The sequence below is a fragment of the Rhinolophus ferrumequinum genome, chromosome 9 (assembly GCF_004115265.2).
Source record: "Rhinolophus ferrumequinum isolate MPI-CBG mRhiFer1 chromosome 9, mRhiFer1_v1.p, whole genome shotgun sequence".
In the NCBI taxonomy this organism is placed as follows: domain Eukaryota; kingdom Metazoa; phylum Chordata; class Mammalia; order Chiroptera; family Rhinolophidae; genus Rhinolophus; species Rhinolophus ferrumequinum.
Genome location: NC_046292.1, coordinates 48,908,028 through 48,924,899, shown reverse-complemented (window position 1 = coordinate 48,924,899; position 16,872 = coordinate 48,908,028). Strand labels below are relative to the sequence as shown.

At 40.5% G+C, this 16,872-nt stretch overlaps 1 protein-coding gene across 27 annotated transcripts in view; it reads right to left on the bottom strand.

Moving 5' to 3' along the window:
• Positions 1–12,140, bottom strand: part of SGIP1 (SH3GL interacting endocytic adaptor 1) — a 195,438-nt gene extending 183,298 nt beyond the window's left edge. For 7 of the 27 annotated variants that reach the window (XM_033114772.1, XM_033114776.1, XM_033114786.1 and 4 more), the window contains exon 1: positions 11,801–12,138. In XM_033114772.1, coding sequence (XP_032970663.1) covers positions 11,801–11,810 — 10 coding nt within the window. In that variant the 5' untranslated portion in view covers positions 11,811–12,138. Of the gene's footprint in view, positions 1–11,800 lie in introns of all 27 variants that reach the window. The other 20 variants (XM_033114780.1, XM_033114788.1, XM_033114781.1 and 17 more) reach the window with 6 other exon arrangements.
• Positions 12,141–16,872: the final 4,732 nt, after the last annotated feature.

Here is a 16,872-nt window from a genome sequence, read left to right as displayed (position 1 = left end):
ATAATAAAATTGGGTTCTTTGACACAAATATATATTTTGACTATAAAGCATTAAGAGCTAGCATTCATCAAGTGCTTACTTAATATGCCAGGTAAGTGCTAAGTGCAGTCCATACACTGTCTTATTTCATTTCCCCACAATCTGATGTGGTGGGTATTATTTCACGCACTTGACTCATGATATTGCTGAAGCTTAACGGGCTTCAGATTGTCTATCGCCAAAGCCCATGTTCTACCCTCAACAAATTGCAGCAGTGGTTGGTTATTTCATAATAATGTGATTTTAATTTCTTCTCTGTATTTCCCTATTTTCCAAGTTTTCTGTGATGACATCTGGTCTCTCTTAAAATGAGAGGAAAACAATTAAAGGAGTCAGGCAGAATGTGTGAGATGCTAGATTAACTGCACGCTCCTGGAAGCAGAGGGCTCTCAGCCAGAGTGATCCTACACAGCAGAAGGGTGCTTTGGGGACGGTCGGGAGAGCACAGTCCTGGATCCTGCCTGACATCCAGGAATTATGCTGGAGCCTTTGATGTGCCCAGCAGAGTACCATTTAATAAGCTTTACTGTGGACCAAATACTGTTTAAATGTTATTAATTCATTTAATTCTCATGATAACCATATACTGGGTAGCTTGATTATTCCCCCCAAAGTATGTGATGCCTCAACAGGACTGTATTCATTCACTGGTTATTTACTGAGCACTCACACATGCCACACATTAGGAATACAAAAATGAGTAAGACATGGCCCCTACTCTGGCCGAGTCCTTGGTCCTTGAGGGAGGAACAAAGTAGGTAGAAGAACAGGAACTAGCAGCCAAGATCTATGGATAGCTTAACACTTTGCCTCGAGATGGCAGCATGCAGCCCTACTTCCGTTTCTGGCCTGCCTGCCTGCCCTACAGATCATAGATTTTCCATGTGGGTTCCCACAAGCAAGTAAATCAATTTCTTAAAAATCTCTCTCTCTCTCTCTCACCCCCACCCTTCCCTATTGGTTCTGTATCTCTGGAGAACTCTGAGTGCTACAAGTACAGTTTCAGATTAATCTTTACAACCTCACACTATTAAATTACCCATGAAAAAGAGACTGTGATTATCACTCTCCCTTCCCAGAGGAGAAAAGGTTCACTAGCTTCCCAAGGTCACACAGATGGGGTTTAACCTAGGTCAATCTGACTCCAAAGCCAGTGCTCTAAAACCTTCTGCTTTTGTGCCCTTGGGGGTAGACGGGGTGAGAATTGAGAGCTAAATAAGCACAGGAAAAGGAGCACCTCACTCAACATGGGGGAATGTGGGAAGGCTTTTTAAAAAAACCCCTTTGTTTGGCTTTGAATCATCAAACAGACTATTACCATACAGAGAAGGGAAGGAGTATCATATGCAAGGGGAGGAGAAAAGCAAGGAGTTCCTGTCTGGCTGGGGCAGTCGGCTGTGAGGGTATAAGGCAGGCTATGTGTGCAAGTGTTTCATGGCACATTGAGGCATTTGGACTTCATCTTAAAAGGATGAGGAATAATCAAAGGCAGAAGAGGAAAGTGATCTCTTTGATGGCTGTGAGGAGAATGGACTGGAAGGTGGAAGCCACAAGGTCTGACCAGGTGTGGTAGCAGGGGATACCATGGAGAGAACAGAGTCAAGAGCTATTTAATAAGGATAATCTGTAGCTCCTGAGGACCTACTGATGTGAAGCAGGAAGGAATGAGGAATCAGGAATGAATCTAAATACTGAGTCTGGCTTTGCTGGTAGACACAATTCTTTGAATTGGAGGCATAAGGCGGTTAAGAAAAACTTGATGGTTAAAGTCAATAGCCCTACCTGCTACAGGGCTTACAGACCATTTACTACCATTGCTACCATAACTGGTACTGGGAGCAATTTTTCACAATGTTATTTTTCAGGGATTCATTAAGGACATTTGTACAGGCTGGATGCACAGCTAGACCACCTATGATTTAGTTATATTCACTTCATTTCAACTTTGGGAAACTGCTCATGGTAGGAAGGAAAACTGATATTATCTCATGTGCTAACTCTAAATCAACTGGCAGAGGTGGCCTGGTATGCAATGTTGAGATAGAGGCCAAGGCTAGAGAGAAAGACAACTACGATTAATTAGCGATGCCTTCCATGCTTGAAAAGGGGCACTGTAGCACCTGGACATTGAGAATAAGGATGATAGAATATGCTAGCAATTAACAGTATGATGAAGAGAAGTGGGACATCTGTAAGGCCTATCTGCAGAAGAGATGCAGCTATAATGTACTTGAAAACCAAAACAGCAAGTCATAATGCTTAGCCACTGAATGCCAAGACACCCACAAGCCACAATCAAACTGAGAGTCATCTGAGAAAATAACTAGCATTTGTGCCACATTTTCAGATGCTTTCGTATTTATTACCTTATCTGATCTTCACAGTGACTCTACGAGGAAGAGAGCCAGCATTATTCCTACCTTGCAAATGGGGAAGCTGAAGCCAAAGTCGTTCCAGAACTCACCCAAGGTCACAGAGCTAGTCAGGAGGTACGGACCCTTCAAGTCCAGGTCCTTCCCTCCAAACAGTACTGACTCACTGACAGCAGATGCATAAGCCATGGAACACAGGAGAGAGCTATAAATGGCCACATTGTATGTGTACTCAGTAGAGGGATGACCCTGGGGACACATTCATTTGTGCCTCTTTGGGCAGTCACCCAACCAGCCTCAGCACCTTTGAACGTTAGAGACACATGAGTTCCAAGTCTTTGTCTATTCACATTTTTGGAATCATTACTAAAATAAACTTTGACTTGTCCTCTTATAGAGAGAACAAAAATCCTTGGATAAGTTATTTCATTTGGCTTTGGTTTCCACAACTGCAAAATGAGATTGGACTAGATTGGTAGCCCACACCATCATGTTTTTGTGATAATGGCCAAGGCTTTCACGAATGTCAGTGAACACCTAGCTGTCCTTCTCAGGGAGAAAGGGCTTTTGTTCATAGCGGGAGCCAGGGTTGCTGATAAAATGTTTTGTAGAATGTAAGCTGTGAAAGTTTAGCGTCCACTGGCCTGGTGGTATCACATGTCCCTTTCATCATAAAATTCTAGGAAACTAGTGGATGCCACTGGAAGGAGCCCACTGGGATAAAAACACTTCTGTATTAGATAGTCTTCTTCAGGCTGATGGCTGGTCTGAAGAATCAGGACCTGATAATAAAATTAACCTGCTTAGTTCTGAAGAAGGCTTTTGAAATACCATGTCAAATTTGGATGATCTGCTGTTTGCTTGTCAGCCAGAAACTCAGGCCAAACAATTTCAGATATGAGCACAACTTTCCAGTTATACTAATAAGCCAATAAAGAGTACTTGACTAGGAGTCAAGTTTGTATAATAAATGCTGCTTCTGCCATGTGGTAAGGGGGTCAACTTGAACAAGTCATTTGACATCACTGGGCCCTAGTTGCCTTGTATTTGAAATTAGGATAGTAATACCTATGGTTTCCATCACACAGAAATGATGTGAGAATAAAATATGTGCACGAGTATGTGAGAACATATACTAGACTCAAAGTTTCTGGGGACACAAAACACAGCTGCCATTTCCTTGCTGTCATATTCACAGTGCATAGAACAGCACTTGAGACTAAGGAAAAAGCTCCAGATGTAGCTGTTGAATGAATGAAGCATTTTGGAAACTTCGAAGTGTGTGCAAATGTCACACAATATTTTCCTTATCATACTCTTTATTAAAGATCTGTAACATGAGTCACTCTGTGTGGCCTTTAAAAAAAATCCAAAAATACTAGTCCTGAGGCATAACAGAAGTTGATATGAACCAAAAACAAAAATAAAGGTCTTTAGTATATAGTCAAAACATTTGTGAGTTGATGTGTAACTCTGATCCTGAAACCACCCTTATCATGGGGCCATATCTCTTGCATGGAAATGCTCAAGCCTGGAGTTGTAGGTAAACTCTCAACTCCAACTTTGGGCTCGGGACCAGATGCTAAGGCAAGAGCATGATATTCATCCATTTATTTAAATATGCGGGAAGAATGAGTCCAAGAAGCACCGTCGCCTGACGGAACCAGTATCAGAATGTCAGGCTGCTGAATGCCCACTTGTTGCTTGACAATGGATAGCACAGGCGCATGGTGACTGACTTCAGCAAAAGGAAACTGGCTTTCCTACCACTGAAAGGGACTCATAGGTGCCTATCTGACTATCAGCTTTGAGTCCCTCTCTTGAACACTCCTCTGACTTTTGCACCAGATGCACTGGCCTCCATGCTTTCTGCCCACATTCTGAGCCTTTGCACTTGCTCTTTCCCCTGCCTCTTGAGACCCTTGCTCCAAATTATCACACGGCTGTTCACTCCCTCCCGTCCCTCAAGTGTGCTCCAATGTCTTCTCAGTGAGGCCTTCTATCACCACCCTCTTTACAACTGCGTTCCCATCTACTCCGCTCCTCCCACTACTTCCTCCACTGGATTCCTATTCAAAGTCCTTATCCCCATCTAATGTACGCAGCATTTTATTTTGTTTTATTTTATCATCTCTCTCCTGCACCAAACAGGAAGTTCCATAGAGGCCAGGGGTGTCCAAACTTTTTTCAACGTTTTTCACCAAGGGCCGTATGCAGTAAAATACACAAACAGCCGGGCCACTCACTCAAGGTGAAGTACGTATTGCCTCACCTGGTTTATTTAAGTAAACAGAATATATTTTTGGAATTTGCTGTGGGCCAATAAAAAATGGATCGCGGGCAGCAGTTGGCCCGCGGGCCGCGGTTTGAACACCGCTGATATAGGCAATAATTTTTATCTGTTTTGTTCACTGTTGAACTTCTAACACCTAGAACCATACCTAACACCTAATAAGCATTCGGTATACGTTTTTTGATGACTACATAAACAGTTCTATGCTAGGAGCAGTAAAAGAAGGTTGCATAAATGCACTTTAGTCTTCCAGTACAGCAAAGATGCAAACTTAACTTGTGGCATACATGCGAAAGACCAGTAGAGGAAGATTAAACCAATATTAAGCAGCTGGTAATACATTTGAATTATTTTGGGGTCAGAGACAAATATATTTTGAGGTGGGAGGGAGAGGAGTCAATCATTTGGGTTCAAACTTTGGAGGGAGTAGATGTGAGGAATCCAAACTATTCAGCAAATACTAGAGACACTTAGAGCTGGAAGTTCCAAAGGTATGGAGGATCAATTCTCTCATTTTGTTTGCAAGGAAACAGAACCCCAGGAAGGTAAAGTAACCTTCTTAAGGCATATGGCCAAGCAGTCACAACACTTAGACTCAAACCTAACTTTGACTTCTGGGTCCATGCTCTTTCTACCAAAAAAATTCAAACTGCATAAATTCAGCAAATGTATCGGATTTCTAAGATTAACAAATTCTCCGATTAGGAATAATTTGGTGTCTTAAAAATCTCATATACCATCACATTGCCACTGTATACACAAAGACATCATACAACATTACACTCATTTAAATTCATTTATTTATTTAAAAATACTTTCCCAAATTCCAAGTCAAACTTTCTCGTTCTCTAAGCCACCATTTTCAGATTTGGTCATAAACCAGACAAAAGGAAAGAGAGTCTAGGAAGGGAAAGGTGGGAAGAAAGAATTATAAAAGTAGAGAAAGTGAAGGCAAAAATACAAGGCAAGCAGACAGGCAAAAGAAAAAAAAAATGTACAGAATATTAACAACACTGCCTTTGGTATTCCTGGAAATTTCTTTGACTAGCTGTGCTATAACGTGTCTCTTTCCATTATGAAATCATTTCCTTGGAGTTAATCATCAAAATCATTGAAGTTCAAGTACACATTTTCAAATGGACTCTTTTTTTTCTTTTGCTTCTCAAAAGGTATTATCTGTATCTCACAATTTAGCACTCCATAATACATTATCTTGTCCCTAATTATTTCATGTTTATAGCTTTTGTTTCTTCAGTGAGAATATATCTGAGCACGTACTTTTTTATATTCACCATAACGCCCAAAGTAATACCCCACAATAGCTTAAAAGTCATCAGTCATTTACAACTGGTTTCACTCATTTATTCAATAAAGAAACGTGCTAAGCATTCACTGTGTGTCAAGAGCTAAGGATACAGAGGTGACAATGATAGATCAGATTCCTGCGCTCATGGAGCTACCTCTGAATGAAAGAGTCAACCCATATACCATTATATAACCATGAATGGTAAATACAGCTCTGAGGAGAGACAGGGGGCTGAGATGGACTCAATGACCCAGGGTGTGTACTTGGGAGTGTGGGATGACAAAGATGACAGGAAAGGCCTCCTGAGGAGATGGCAGTGTTGCTAGAACCACAAGAGAAATCAGTTACTCTGTGAGTTGCCAAAAGAGCGTTCTAGACAGAGCAAGAGACCTGAGGCAGGAAAGTATTTGTTCTAAACACTCTGAGACAGGCAGCAAAGCTGTCAGTGTAAGTGAGGCATTAGATGAGCTTGAAGAGGCACAGCAGGCCAGAGTGTGCAGGCTCTTTTATGCTGTGGGTTTTAAGAGAAATGAGAAGGTACAGAAGTTTTTTTAAACAAGGAAGTGACATGAAATAGGTACTCAAATAAAATACTAAATATGTTTATAATATTCTGCAGAGGCCCTTAAACGGCTACCAGTTCCAAAAACTCACTCCTCTCTAAGATAAACCTCCTTCCCCACTAGGTCTCTCACTGGTAAGCAAGCCGTCCTGTGCTCATAGAAATATTTGGAAGTCAGCATAGAAATGAGTTAGACCCAATACCTCTCCCTCACACCCCACTTTCTTCTCAAAGGGATCCTGCCCTTGACATGCTCCCCAATTCCCTTCTATCTACTTATGACCTCTTCCTTTTCAGTTAATTTCTCCTCAGAGACTTTTTCAGATACATGAGCCCAAATCCATTATAATCCCTTAAGCTTTTTCAACCTTCCAACTCCTTTACACTCATCTCAGTAAATTCTCTCCACCTTTCTTAATTCCATTTGTCAGTTTACATAATAAAAGTAATCACAATTTAACAGCAGTAGATATAAAATCAAATCGCGAAAAGGTAAACCACAAGCATGGAAGTAAAATTGAACATAACTGAAAAATCCAGTGTCATGAGTCTCTAAAACTTCTGAAAATATACCTAAAAAATCCCCTTGAAATTTTCTCTCCATCTCCTCAGTGTCCTCTGATTAAACCTTCTTTCTCTCAAATAGCAACATTAGAAATTGAAAACACATTTAATTCCATTGTTCCCTTCTGGCTAATTACTATAGTAACTGTCCTGTTCTTGACACATTTCATAGCAAATATTTAGTATTTCAAATAGGTAATGGTTTTAATAGCCTTTGACGGACTGGTGTGAGAATCTAACCACCATTTGTATCACTATTCCTATGGGAAAACTTGTATCAAGAGAGCAATTCACAAACAAACTTTCAGGAAAACAAAAATTGTGAGTTGGTGACTTCCCACAACTTGTTTATTTGAAACATGGATAGTTGTATGTGCCAAATTCAACAGAAAGAATTATCCAGAGTCTTCTAGCATGGTTTATCTAAGTTATTTTTTTTAAAAGACTAACTGTTCTTTTTGGAGATTTAGAGTTGACCCCTGGAGTTGGATGGGAACTTATACATACACATAAGGAGGCTCTTTCTGACAGAGCCTTGAAGGAGAGAAATCACATTTGTGATGGAACATATATTGGAATCTTGTTTGCATGCTTAAGATTTTTCAAAATAAAGGGGTGGCCGGTTAGCTCAGTTGGTTATAGTGTGGTGCTAATAACACCAAGGCTGCTGGTTCGATGCCCACATGGGCCACTGTGTGCTGTGCCCTCCTTAAAAAAAAAAAAAAAAAAAAAAAAAAGATTTCTCAAAATAATTTCACCATTTCTGGGAAGGGCATCGGTAGGAGAGTTAGAAGCATTCCTTTGAAAACTTCTTAGCTAACTAGAAAATGAATAGTTCCAGCTTCAAAAAATTTCATATCAAAGAATTTTCCAAGTAAATAAAACTCCATTTCTAGATAGAAAAAAAAAAAGGAAGAAGAAGAAGAAGAAACCTTTACTGTTAGAAGGTCAGTTGCAACAATCAATCTAGAATTGTTCAAAATTTTCTAAATCATGATTTTGGAGACAAAAGCCATTAACTAGTAGGAGTTAAAAGTCATGTTTCTGTGAGTACTCATATTCAAAAGAGAGACAGAATATACCACCAAAGAGACAAAGTCCTACTTTTTTCAATTAGGTTAACATGACCATCTTGATGCAAAGTAAAAAAAAAAAAAAAAAAAGTTTCTATTTAAATTGTTATGAGGATCAAAAATATGAGTGCTGTTGTTTAATGAACTTGGGTTCAAATTCCATTCCACCATATTTCTGCCTCAATGTATTATTTTTTATTTTTGCCATTTAGAAAAAGGACTGCAAAACTACTGTATACAGAATACACTTATTTATAAGTCATTGTGAATAGTAAATATAATAAAATTCATTAAACCCAGTAAACCCTTAAAAATCTGCTTGTTAATTAGAAAAAAAAAATTGTTACATAAGATGAACCATTAGCACCCAAAAACTTATCTTCCCAGTGTAATACCTGAGAGCCTGGATACAGAACTAAAACACAAGTACTTTCAGTGCAGTTCTGCAGAGACAAGGGGAAACTTCTCAGATTGTCTTACAAAGACACAGATGTGCTAAGAAACTCTGATTCAGTTTCACTTATCATCCATAGAAGGGTAGTGAAAACGCCATTTTCAAATTTTAATGACAATATGTGAAAAACAATAGACTCCTTGAACAGTTGCCCTAATCACATAGACTGCATTGTAAGCTTAGCCAATATATACATCAGTTAGCACATAATTTGCCTTGCTTATCGTCTTTCCCTGCACATTCGTACTACACAACGTTCCATATCATGTGGCATTCTTTTAGGAAAGACACAACTCAATACCAACCACTGCTCAAAAAATATACAAAGCAGGAGTCAACAAATCAAGTCTCTTAAAAACATATTTTTAAATAAAAATATTTGAATTCAACCATGGAGCCACAAACTACTGGTAACTTGCTTGAGGTCCCTGTAGAATTGTTTCACTGCCTTCTGCGATATTAGGATCACTGGGGAGGTAGTAATATTTCTCATCTATGACAAGGATTTCCAAGAGGCATCAAATTAATGGAAGCTATATGCTGTTCCATCAAAATGAGGACACAAAACCAGACTATGAGCCATTCTGATGAACATTTGTTTACTCCTGTTTTGCACAAACTAGAGAAGCAGCTTTGAAAAGTTGCCATGGCCATGCTTTTCCTGAGCAGCAGTCGCAAACGCTTTACTGAATATAGAAATATATATAGAAAGGGAGAGAATATATACTGTTCTCTCCTTTTCTAGAACAGTGTGCATGTGCGGATGGCTGCATGTGTGTGTAACTGTGTGAGTGTGGTGTGCATGATACATGTACTAGCTGAGAAGAGACATCATTTTAACTGTCTAGATGTTTGGTGACACATTCTCACAGCCCACCAGAGATGATGTAAGTGGAAATAATAACTGCTATACCACACCTTCAGAGTAAGAGAAATTCAGAAATGAAATTCTGGGATGCAATATCAGAAACATGTGTGTATATGTTTCCCAAAAGACTGGCAACTAAGTTGCAAGACCATGGACAAGCCAATTGATTTCTAGTTAAGATTCCTTCCTGCCCTTCTAAGGTCACTGAGCTATTAAGATAACAAGACTTGAAAAGCATGTAAGTAGGATCCATGGGTAGATAAAATTATTAGTTTCATTAAAATTTTTAAGCCAATGGTAACACCCGTCCAATCTTTTTTGCAAGGATTTGACAGACAGTAACTGCATCTATGGTGTTACCTCTAATTCATAACAGTGCTAAAATAACATCCTTCATTAGATACATTTGGCAAACCCAGAGTAATAGTGCTAATTCAGCTCCAACATAAGTCTTTGTTACAGTTCTCATTTCAGTTTAGGCAGCTCAAATAAGCTTATCACAGGGCTTTGAAATGACATTCTGGCATGACACAATAGACAATATTAGCAGGAGAATCATTAATGAGCATCAGTAAATGTTACTTCCTTCAAAGAAGGCACTTTAACTCCGTAGTTTGCAAGGCAAGAAGTAAAATGAAAGATGTTCCACTTCCCTGTGTAAGATTAAAATTTAATCAGAATGTGTGCAGATTTATTTTTAAGAAATGCTATATAAGATTTAGCTGGAGAACTACAGTACCTCTATAGGCAAGACTTCTTTTTTTCTGAAAAGGGTAACCCACATGAGCTTTTAATTGAAAAGTACATCAATAATACTCTTTCTGTTTGTCTTACCTTGTTATCCAGAGATTAAATCCATTTTTAATTAATGGAAATGATTTAATCTTAGAGCATTCGTAATCTCAGTTTATTTAGGCCTGTATTTAAAGAAATGCTTGAAACCCCTTTGCAAACAAGACCCGGCTCCATAACAAAATGATACCCAATTTCTCTTTTAAAGATATTCTCTAAAATATGTGAGCCATGACGATAGAATCCTTCATTCCCCCAAATCACATTAACAATGTTTGACATGATGGAAGAGACAGCAAAAAGAATTCATTTCTGACAAATAAGTACAGGCTATACTGCTGTTTTTTTGGAAACCATCCTCTTCTTATTCCATTTTGGAAAATTTCTAAGGAATGTTTAAAATCTGTAGGACAGACCTTGGATTAAGAGGTGGCCTCTCTGCCATTTTTATGGCTGATTTAAGACCCATTATGTACCCGATTCTGCATTGTGAATCCAGGCTGGGGACAAATTTCTGCCTGTCATCTTAGGAAAGGCCAGGAGTTTAGCACCATCCTGTAGTGTGAACACAGAAAATCAAAGCCAGGTTCGGACTGCCTGTTTCTTTCTTAATCAGCTTGCTGCTTTTTTGAAGTAATCTTGGCTGTCACTCTCTCAGAATTGAGAGGGTAATTTAGTAGAATAAAATATAGTTTAAACAACATCTCCCCACGAAAAGTTCCTCCTTACACTTAATATTGAATGAAAAAGGTAATCAGTAAGTAATCATTTGATGCTTGGATAAGAACCATTGCACAGGGAATGCATTTAGGAAGCATGAGATTCTTTTAAAACAAAAACAAAAACAAAAAAAACCTTATAAGACCCTGAATCGGGAGCCAAGAGGCCTAGATATTTTCCTTATATTGCTCATTCTGTTGCAATGACATTCCCGTAAAACTATAGTTTATGGACCAAATTTGCTGCACCTCTCACCCCAACAATAATGCAAATTGCATTAAGAGATATAAATATCTTACAAGAATTAAAAAACATTAAACAGTTCATTGAAAATGACAGCATGGATAACTCTGTCAATGACCTCTTCTGTCTAATGTCAATTTCAGAAAACAAGTTTCCATTGTAAATGTTTAATCAGTGTAGTCCCAGGAACCCAGAGCAGACAACCTTATCTTCTCTCCCAACTTATTTGCTCTGCAAGCTCTTTAGTAGCTCTATCTCAGCTCCCTGAAAGCACTTTAGGTTTTTCTCTCTCAAAAGAGCTGGGAGCTCTGTAGGTTCTGAGCTAAACAGAAGCCCTGTGGTTTGATTCCATGAGTCTGAGCCCTGGTCCACTGCAAGGAAACTGCAGCATTTCTGCTTGCAAATCCTGGCAACTAGGTTCTAGACCAGCCACAAACAGGCTGTAGACATTGTTCAACGCTGTTTTGCCCAAACGTTGCCTGAAGCCAGACAACCACAGCAGAAAGCATCCTACCTTCCATCATGGTGGCAGAATAGCATTCCTCAATTCCAAGGAGTCTGAAAAAAATACAGGAGGATACGATTCCAGGTTCCAGCTAAGCCCTCATAACACTGCTGCCGCTGCAGAGAAATCTGCTCTGCCCGCTGTTGCTGAAGCCAATGGAAGGAGACAAGTGTTAACCCCAAAGATAGGCCATGGATGCTGCTGGTGCTGCTTCACCTACAGGCTCCCAGGAAGATGCTGCGAGAGAAAGGGAGAGGAACAGCAAGCCGGCGAGCTGCACCGCCTGCGCTGCCTCCGCCAATCCCTTCAGCTCTGGACCGCGTCACATGGTAGCCAGCCCGCATCTCCTGACACAATACCCCCGGAGAGCTCCCAGAACCTATTTCCCGTCCCCATTCCCCTCCACCCCCACCCCCGGCCGCCTGTCGACAACTGCACAGCCCCTTCCCCACCTGGTGACGCACTTCCCCCGCCCCTCCTCTTCGTCTTATTAAACCTATTGCAGCGGCTGGGTACCCAAGATTAATTATTAGACGCTGCCACCCTAACAGGGGACTCTGGCATGAAAGGTTCACCTAAGTGGTTGGCTGCAAAGGGGATTTTTTTAAAAAAAGAAACTTCTTAATTCCGTGCAGCCTAAATTCTTAGCTGCACACATTTAAGCTCACATTCCCATCTCCTTTTGCCCTGAAGGAATTCCAAATGTCAGTCTCTGTCCCCCTGTTCCCCGCACACCTCTCTCTCTCTCTCTCTCTCTCTCTCTCTCTCTCTCTCTCTCTCTCTCTCTCTCTCTCTCTCTCTCTCTCCCTCTCTCTCTCTCTCTCTGTCTCTCTCTCTCTCTGTCTCTCCAGAGAAAAATCAATCCGGCTGACGTCACATCATAAACAATTATCCCCAAAAGGATGATGCAGAAGAAATTTCACCCCAGCTGCCTTCAAGAGAGCCAGGGAATTAATCGCGCATGACATGCCAACGGCTGGGAACTGTCATTAAAACAAAGAAACAAAAGAACCCACCCGAGTGGGGCTCTGGAATCAAACTGGAAACGCTTGAGATAGTTTCTGGGGCGGGAGAGAAGGGAGTAGGCAGGCAGGGGTGGCCATAGCCCAACGGAAGACAGCTGTGCACGCCCTTCCTCCCACTGCAACCTGGGCAGCCAGCCGGCCTCTGACCAGACCCCGCGGAGCCCGGCTTCGCTCGGAGTTCGAGTCCAGCAGCCAGCGCGTCCCACCCCGCTCCCTGCTCTGTGTTCACAAGCGGCCTGGCTGCTCCAGGTGGAGTGTGGCTGATGCTGCCAAGTGCAGTCCCTGTAGGAAAGCAACTTTCTTCTAAATGACACGTTTTTCATATCGCGCCACTGGCGTCTGTAAGCGCCTTCAAGCCCCTTCGTTCACCCCAGTGGAAATCCAGAGAGAGGTAATTGTGCCGGCTGGATGGGTGGAGCCCAGGGTTTCTCAGCTTCCAGGGATGCGATCTGGATGCCGTGCTGCTGCCTAAGTGGGAAGGGCTATGGCACTCGGGCTGTTTGGCTTGAGAATCTGTCACCTGACTGGTCCCCAGTGACCCCGGGAGCCTTTCAGAGGGGCCCAGGCCCCTGGGTCCTGCGATCCTCCGTTCCTTTCAAGCAGGCTCTGGAGGCTAAGAAGGCAGGTGGCATATGGGAGGGAAAGGAGAAGGAAGGGACATGGGGAGGAAGGGAAAGGCTTCTTTAAAACCCTATGGAACAACAACATAAGGGGACATTTCTCCTACGGTCTGACAACATAACTAGGAAAAAAATCATTACATCACAGAGCCGTTGTGGGAGCATCAGCTGAAATAACTTTAAGAAGTAAGATGCATTATATGATCAGAATTCAGCCTCTAATGCCACTATTAATCATGTATGGTATAAATATACCCATGAACTTTTAATATTGCTCAACCCTTTATATACAGTCTAGTTCTTTCCACCAGAGCAAATATGAGGTATTTGTGGCCAGAACTACTCAAGAAAATATGACTAAATAAGCTGACTGGAGTAGCATATTAACAGTTAAAAAACAAAAACTCAGTTCCTTAACAACTTAGAAGTTTTAAAAAAGTTATTGTTCTCCCTAAAGACACATATATCAATGTCCTCTAAATTTCAAAATGAAATTCTCTGGGGAGATACAAATACTTGTGTCTTTTTCCTCACATCTATGAGGCAGTTGTATTTTAAAAGAGGAAAGAATTTAAAAGGAAAACCTGTCTTGAGTACAACTTACACTGCTCTGAAAACAGCAAGGATATTATTAAAAAAAAAAAAAGATTGATGTGCGTGTGCCTGTGTGTGTGTGTGTGTGTGTGTGTGTGTGTACTTAGCCAAAATTTTTGTAATGGTTAAGAACATGGATAGCTAATGGTGCCAAACAGACTGGAAGCGAGTTCTGTCTCTGCCACTTAATGAGCTATGTGACCCGGTACAAGTTATGTACTTCTCTGTGCCTCACAATTTACTTATATGTGAAATGAAGATAATACCAACTTCACAGGGCTATAACTAGTACTAACAACAAAACTTTATTAATGGCTTACTATGTGCTAAGCAGTCCTAAATACCTTGCCAGTAAATTAGTATTATACCTGGAGCATAACAGACCCTCTATGTTTGCTTTTGAATATTAGTATTATTACCACCAAAGGGCTGCCAGAGTCATCAAAGAAGTTTACAGCCAAGTGAGAGTTATATGACATGCACAGAGAATAACTTAATGAAAGACTAGGTGATGAACCTCGAGATATAACATGTTGGAGAGATTCTGAGATGCTGCTAGATAATGATTAGAACAAAATGAGGTTAGGGAAGGTCCTCTTACAGAGATGGAATTTTAGAGTTCAGAGAAAATTGGAATGGGCTTGGAGAGGGAGTTCTAAATAAGAAAAATGGCTTATATAAAATCTGGAGGTAAGAGCAAGCACCAAGTTGCCGGGATAGGAGGCATTGTCAGAGAGCCAGAGAAACCCTGGCTGTGTGCCTTCCCTCCCCTCATGAAGTTTTACAGTGTGTTAGAGCAAACCTTTCAGATAGATTTAATACAGCACACATCAGTTTTGTTTTAGAATTGCAGCAAGGCAACTAGCTAGAGACAGAAATACAGCTCAAAGATTCTTTAGATCCGTGAGTGTTTGTAAGAAAAACAAGTGTCTGGATACAATTGCCAGAGAAGGCCCAACAAAGGGATGTGTAGTGAAAGGTGGCAAGGCCAGTCCCAAGAATGGCGAAACTTTGTGTAACTTTATTGAGAAGATGCTATTAGCAATGATAAGAACATCTGATGAACAAAGTCCTGCTTCAAATAAAAAAAATGCTTTCAGTATGTTATCAGAAAAGATTGAACATTCTAATTTTGTCTTTACATAGATTTTGGGGGGAAAAAATGGTTTTCTTGGGAACAAAGACAGTACTTTAGATTGTGGCTCAAATGTCATCGCTACCTAGTACAGTTTTTGCTTACGAACAAGTGCAAAGGACAATTTCTAGTTGCTAAAATAATGGAATATTTTTTGCAAGCCTTAAGTGGAAGTCAAAGATCTGTGGAAAAGACTGGGTAAATTATTAACTTGTACCAAAGTTTCCAAACTGTCTAGGAGTGTAGTTCAGGATTGTGAGTGTGTGCCCAGATCACACCAGGTGCTCAGATAGTGCCTGAAACTATCAAGACCAAAAGCGTAATTGCTAAAGTCACTAGACATTTAAAATTAGTTTCTAAAATAGTAATTTTACAGTGGTGATGCCATTACACATGATTTTTTTTTTAATTAGATTCTTACTATAATAGTTGAATTTTCTCACTATTCCTCAATTTTAGTGTTTTCTTGGGGAAATCAGTTCATAGTTGAAGAAGAGAAGAAAAATAATGAGAACAGAATCACAATGGAAAAGGAAAGAAAATTAACATAGAGAGGAAGTTTAAATAATACATCCAATAACCCTCTTGCTAATCCCACTGAGGCAATTCAAATGAATGTAAAAAGGAAAATATTGTCCAATCCCCCTGAAAATCACCAAAGGATCCAATTGAAAAGTTAGATTTCTATGGGATAAAATAGGTAAAAAGAGAAATATACATATAACCCCTTATTCATTATACTCTTAGTTAAAATGAAGAACTCCAAATGAAACTGACATGGGCAAAAACAGGATTTATTTGGGTAGCTTGCAGAATTATTTGAAGAACAGCACAGCTGAGGAAAAGCAAGAAGCAGAATGCTCCAGGAAACTTTGATACCAGAACCAAGTACTCAGAACTCTGTTTCTTCTAGCATGTCAGCTTCTTTCCTCTTACTAGTTTTTCTCCATGTGATCAGAGAGCTGATCGTTTGCACCCTTTAAGCTTACGTCTCCACAGCTGGACTCTACAAGATCAACTACAAAAATACTTCCCAGGAAGGACTCTGATTGACCTGGCTTGGATCACTGCTCCCCCTTTGGACCAATCAATGGGTCCTAGTTGATGAGGTCTCATGATGGACTTATTTAAACTAAAACTTACATTGGACTTAGTCACATGCCCACTATTGTGACTAAACATAGAGAGGGAGATGGGTAAGTTTCTATGACAAACAACCCTTAATAGTATGAACCCCCTAATATAACTGGAGGGGTAGAAAAGACATTGTCAAAGGAAGAGAAGGAGCTATTGCCAGAATAAATGTGGGGAGCGAAACTGTGAAACAAAAGCCATCCATCACTTAGACATTACTCAGTGCACCTAAGGTAAAACTTACAAAAGGATTCATGATCGCAGAGGGAATCAGAATGCCACAATAATCCCATTCCACATATTTGAGAGGTTACTTAGATATTCTCACTCTTTACAACTAGAGAGAAACTTGCAGAGCCTGTAGTGATCCTCCTCATCACTGTGGGAAGAAAACAGGAAAGGGGGAAGCAGACCCTACTTGTTACCCACTTACACCAAAGATAAGACATGTCCTGGGTACGCTTGCCACCCATTGGTCCATCCCTGCTCAGAGAGCCACGTATCCAGAACTACACAAGTGCAGAAGGAACTTATATCAGCTGGGAAGGACTGCTTAATCAAGACCTACTCTGA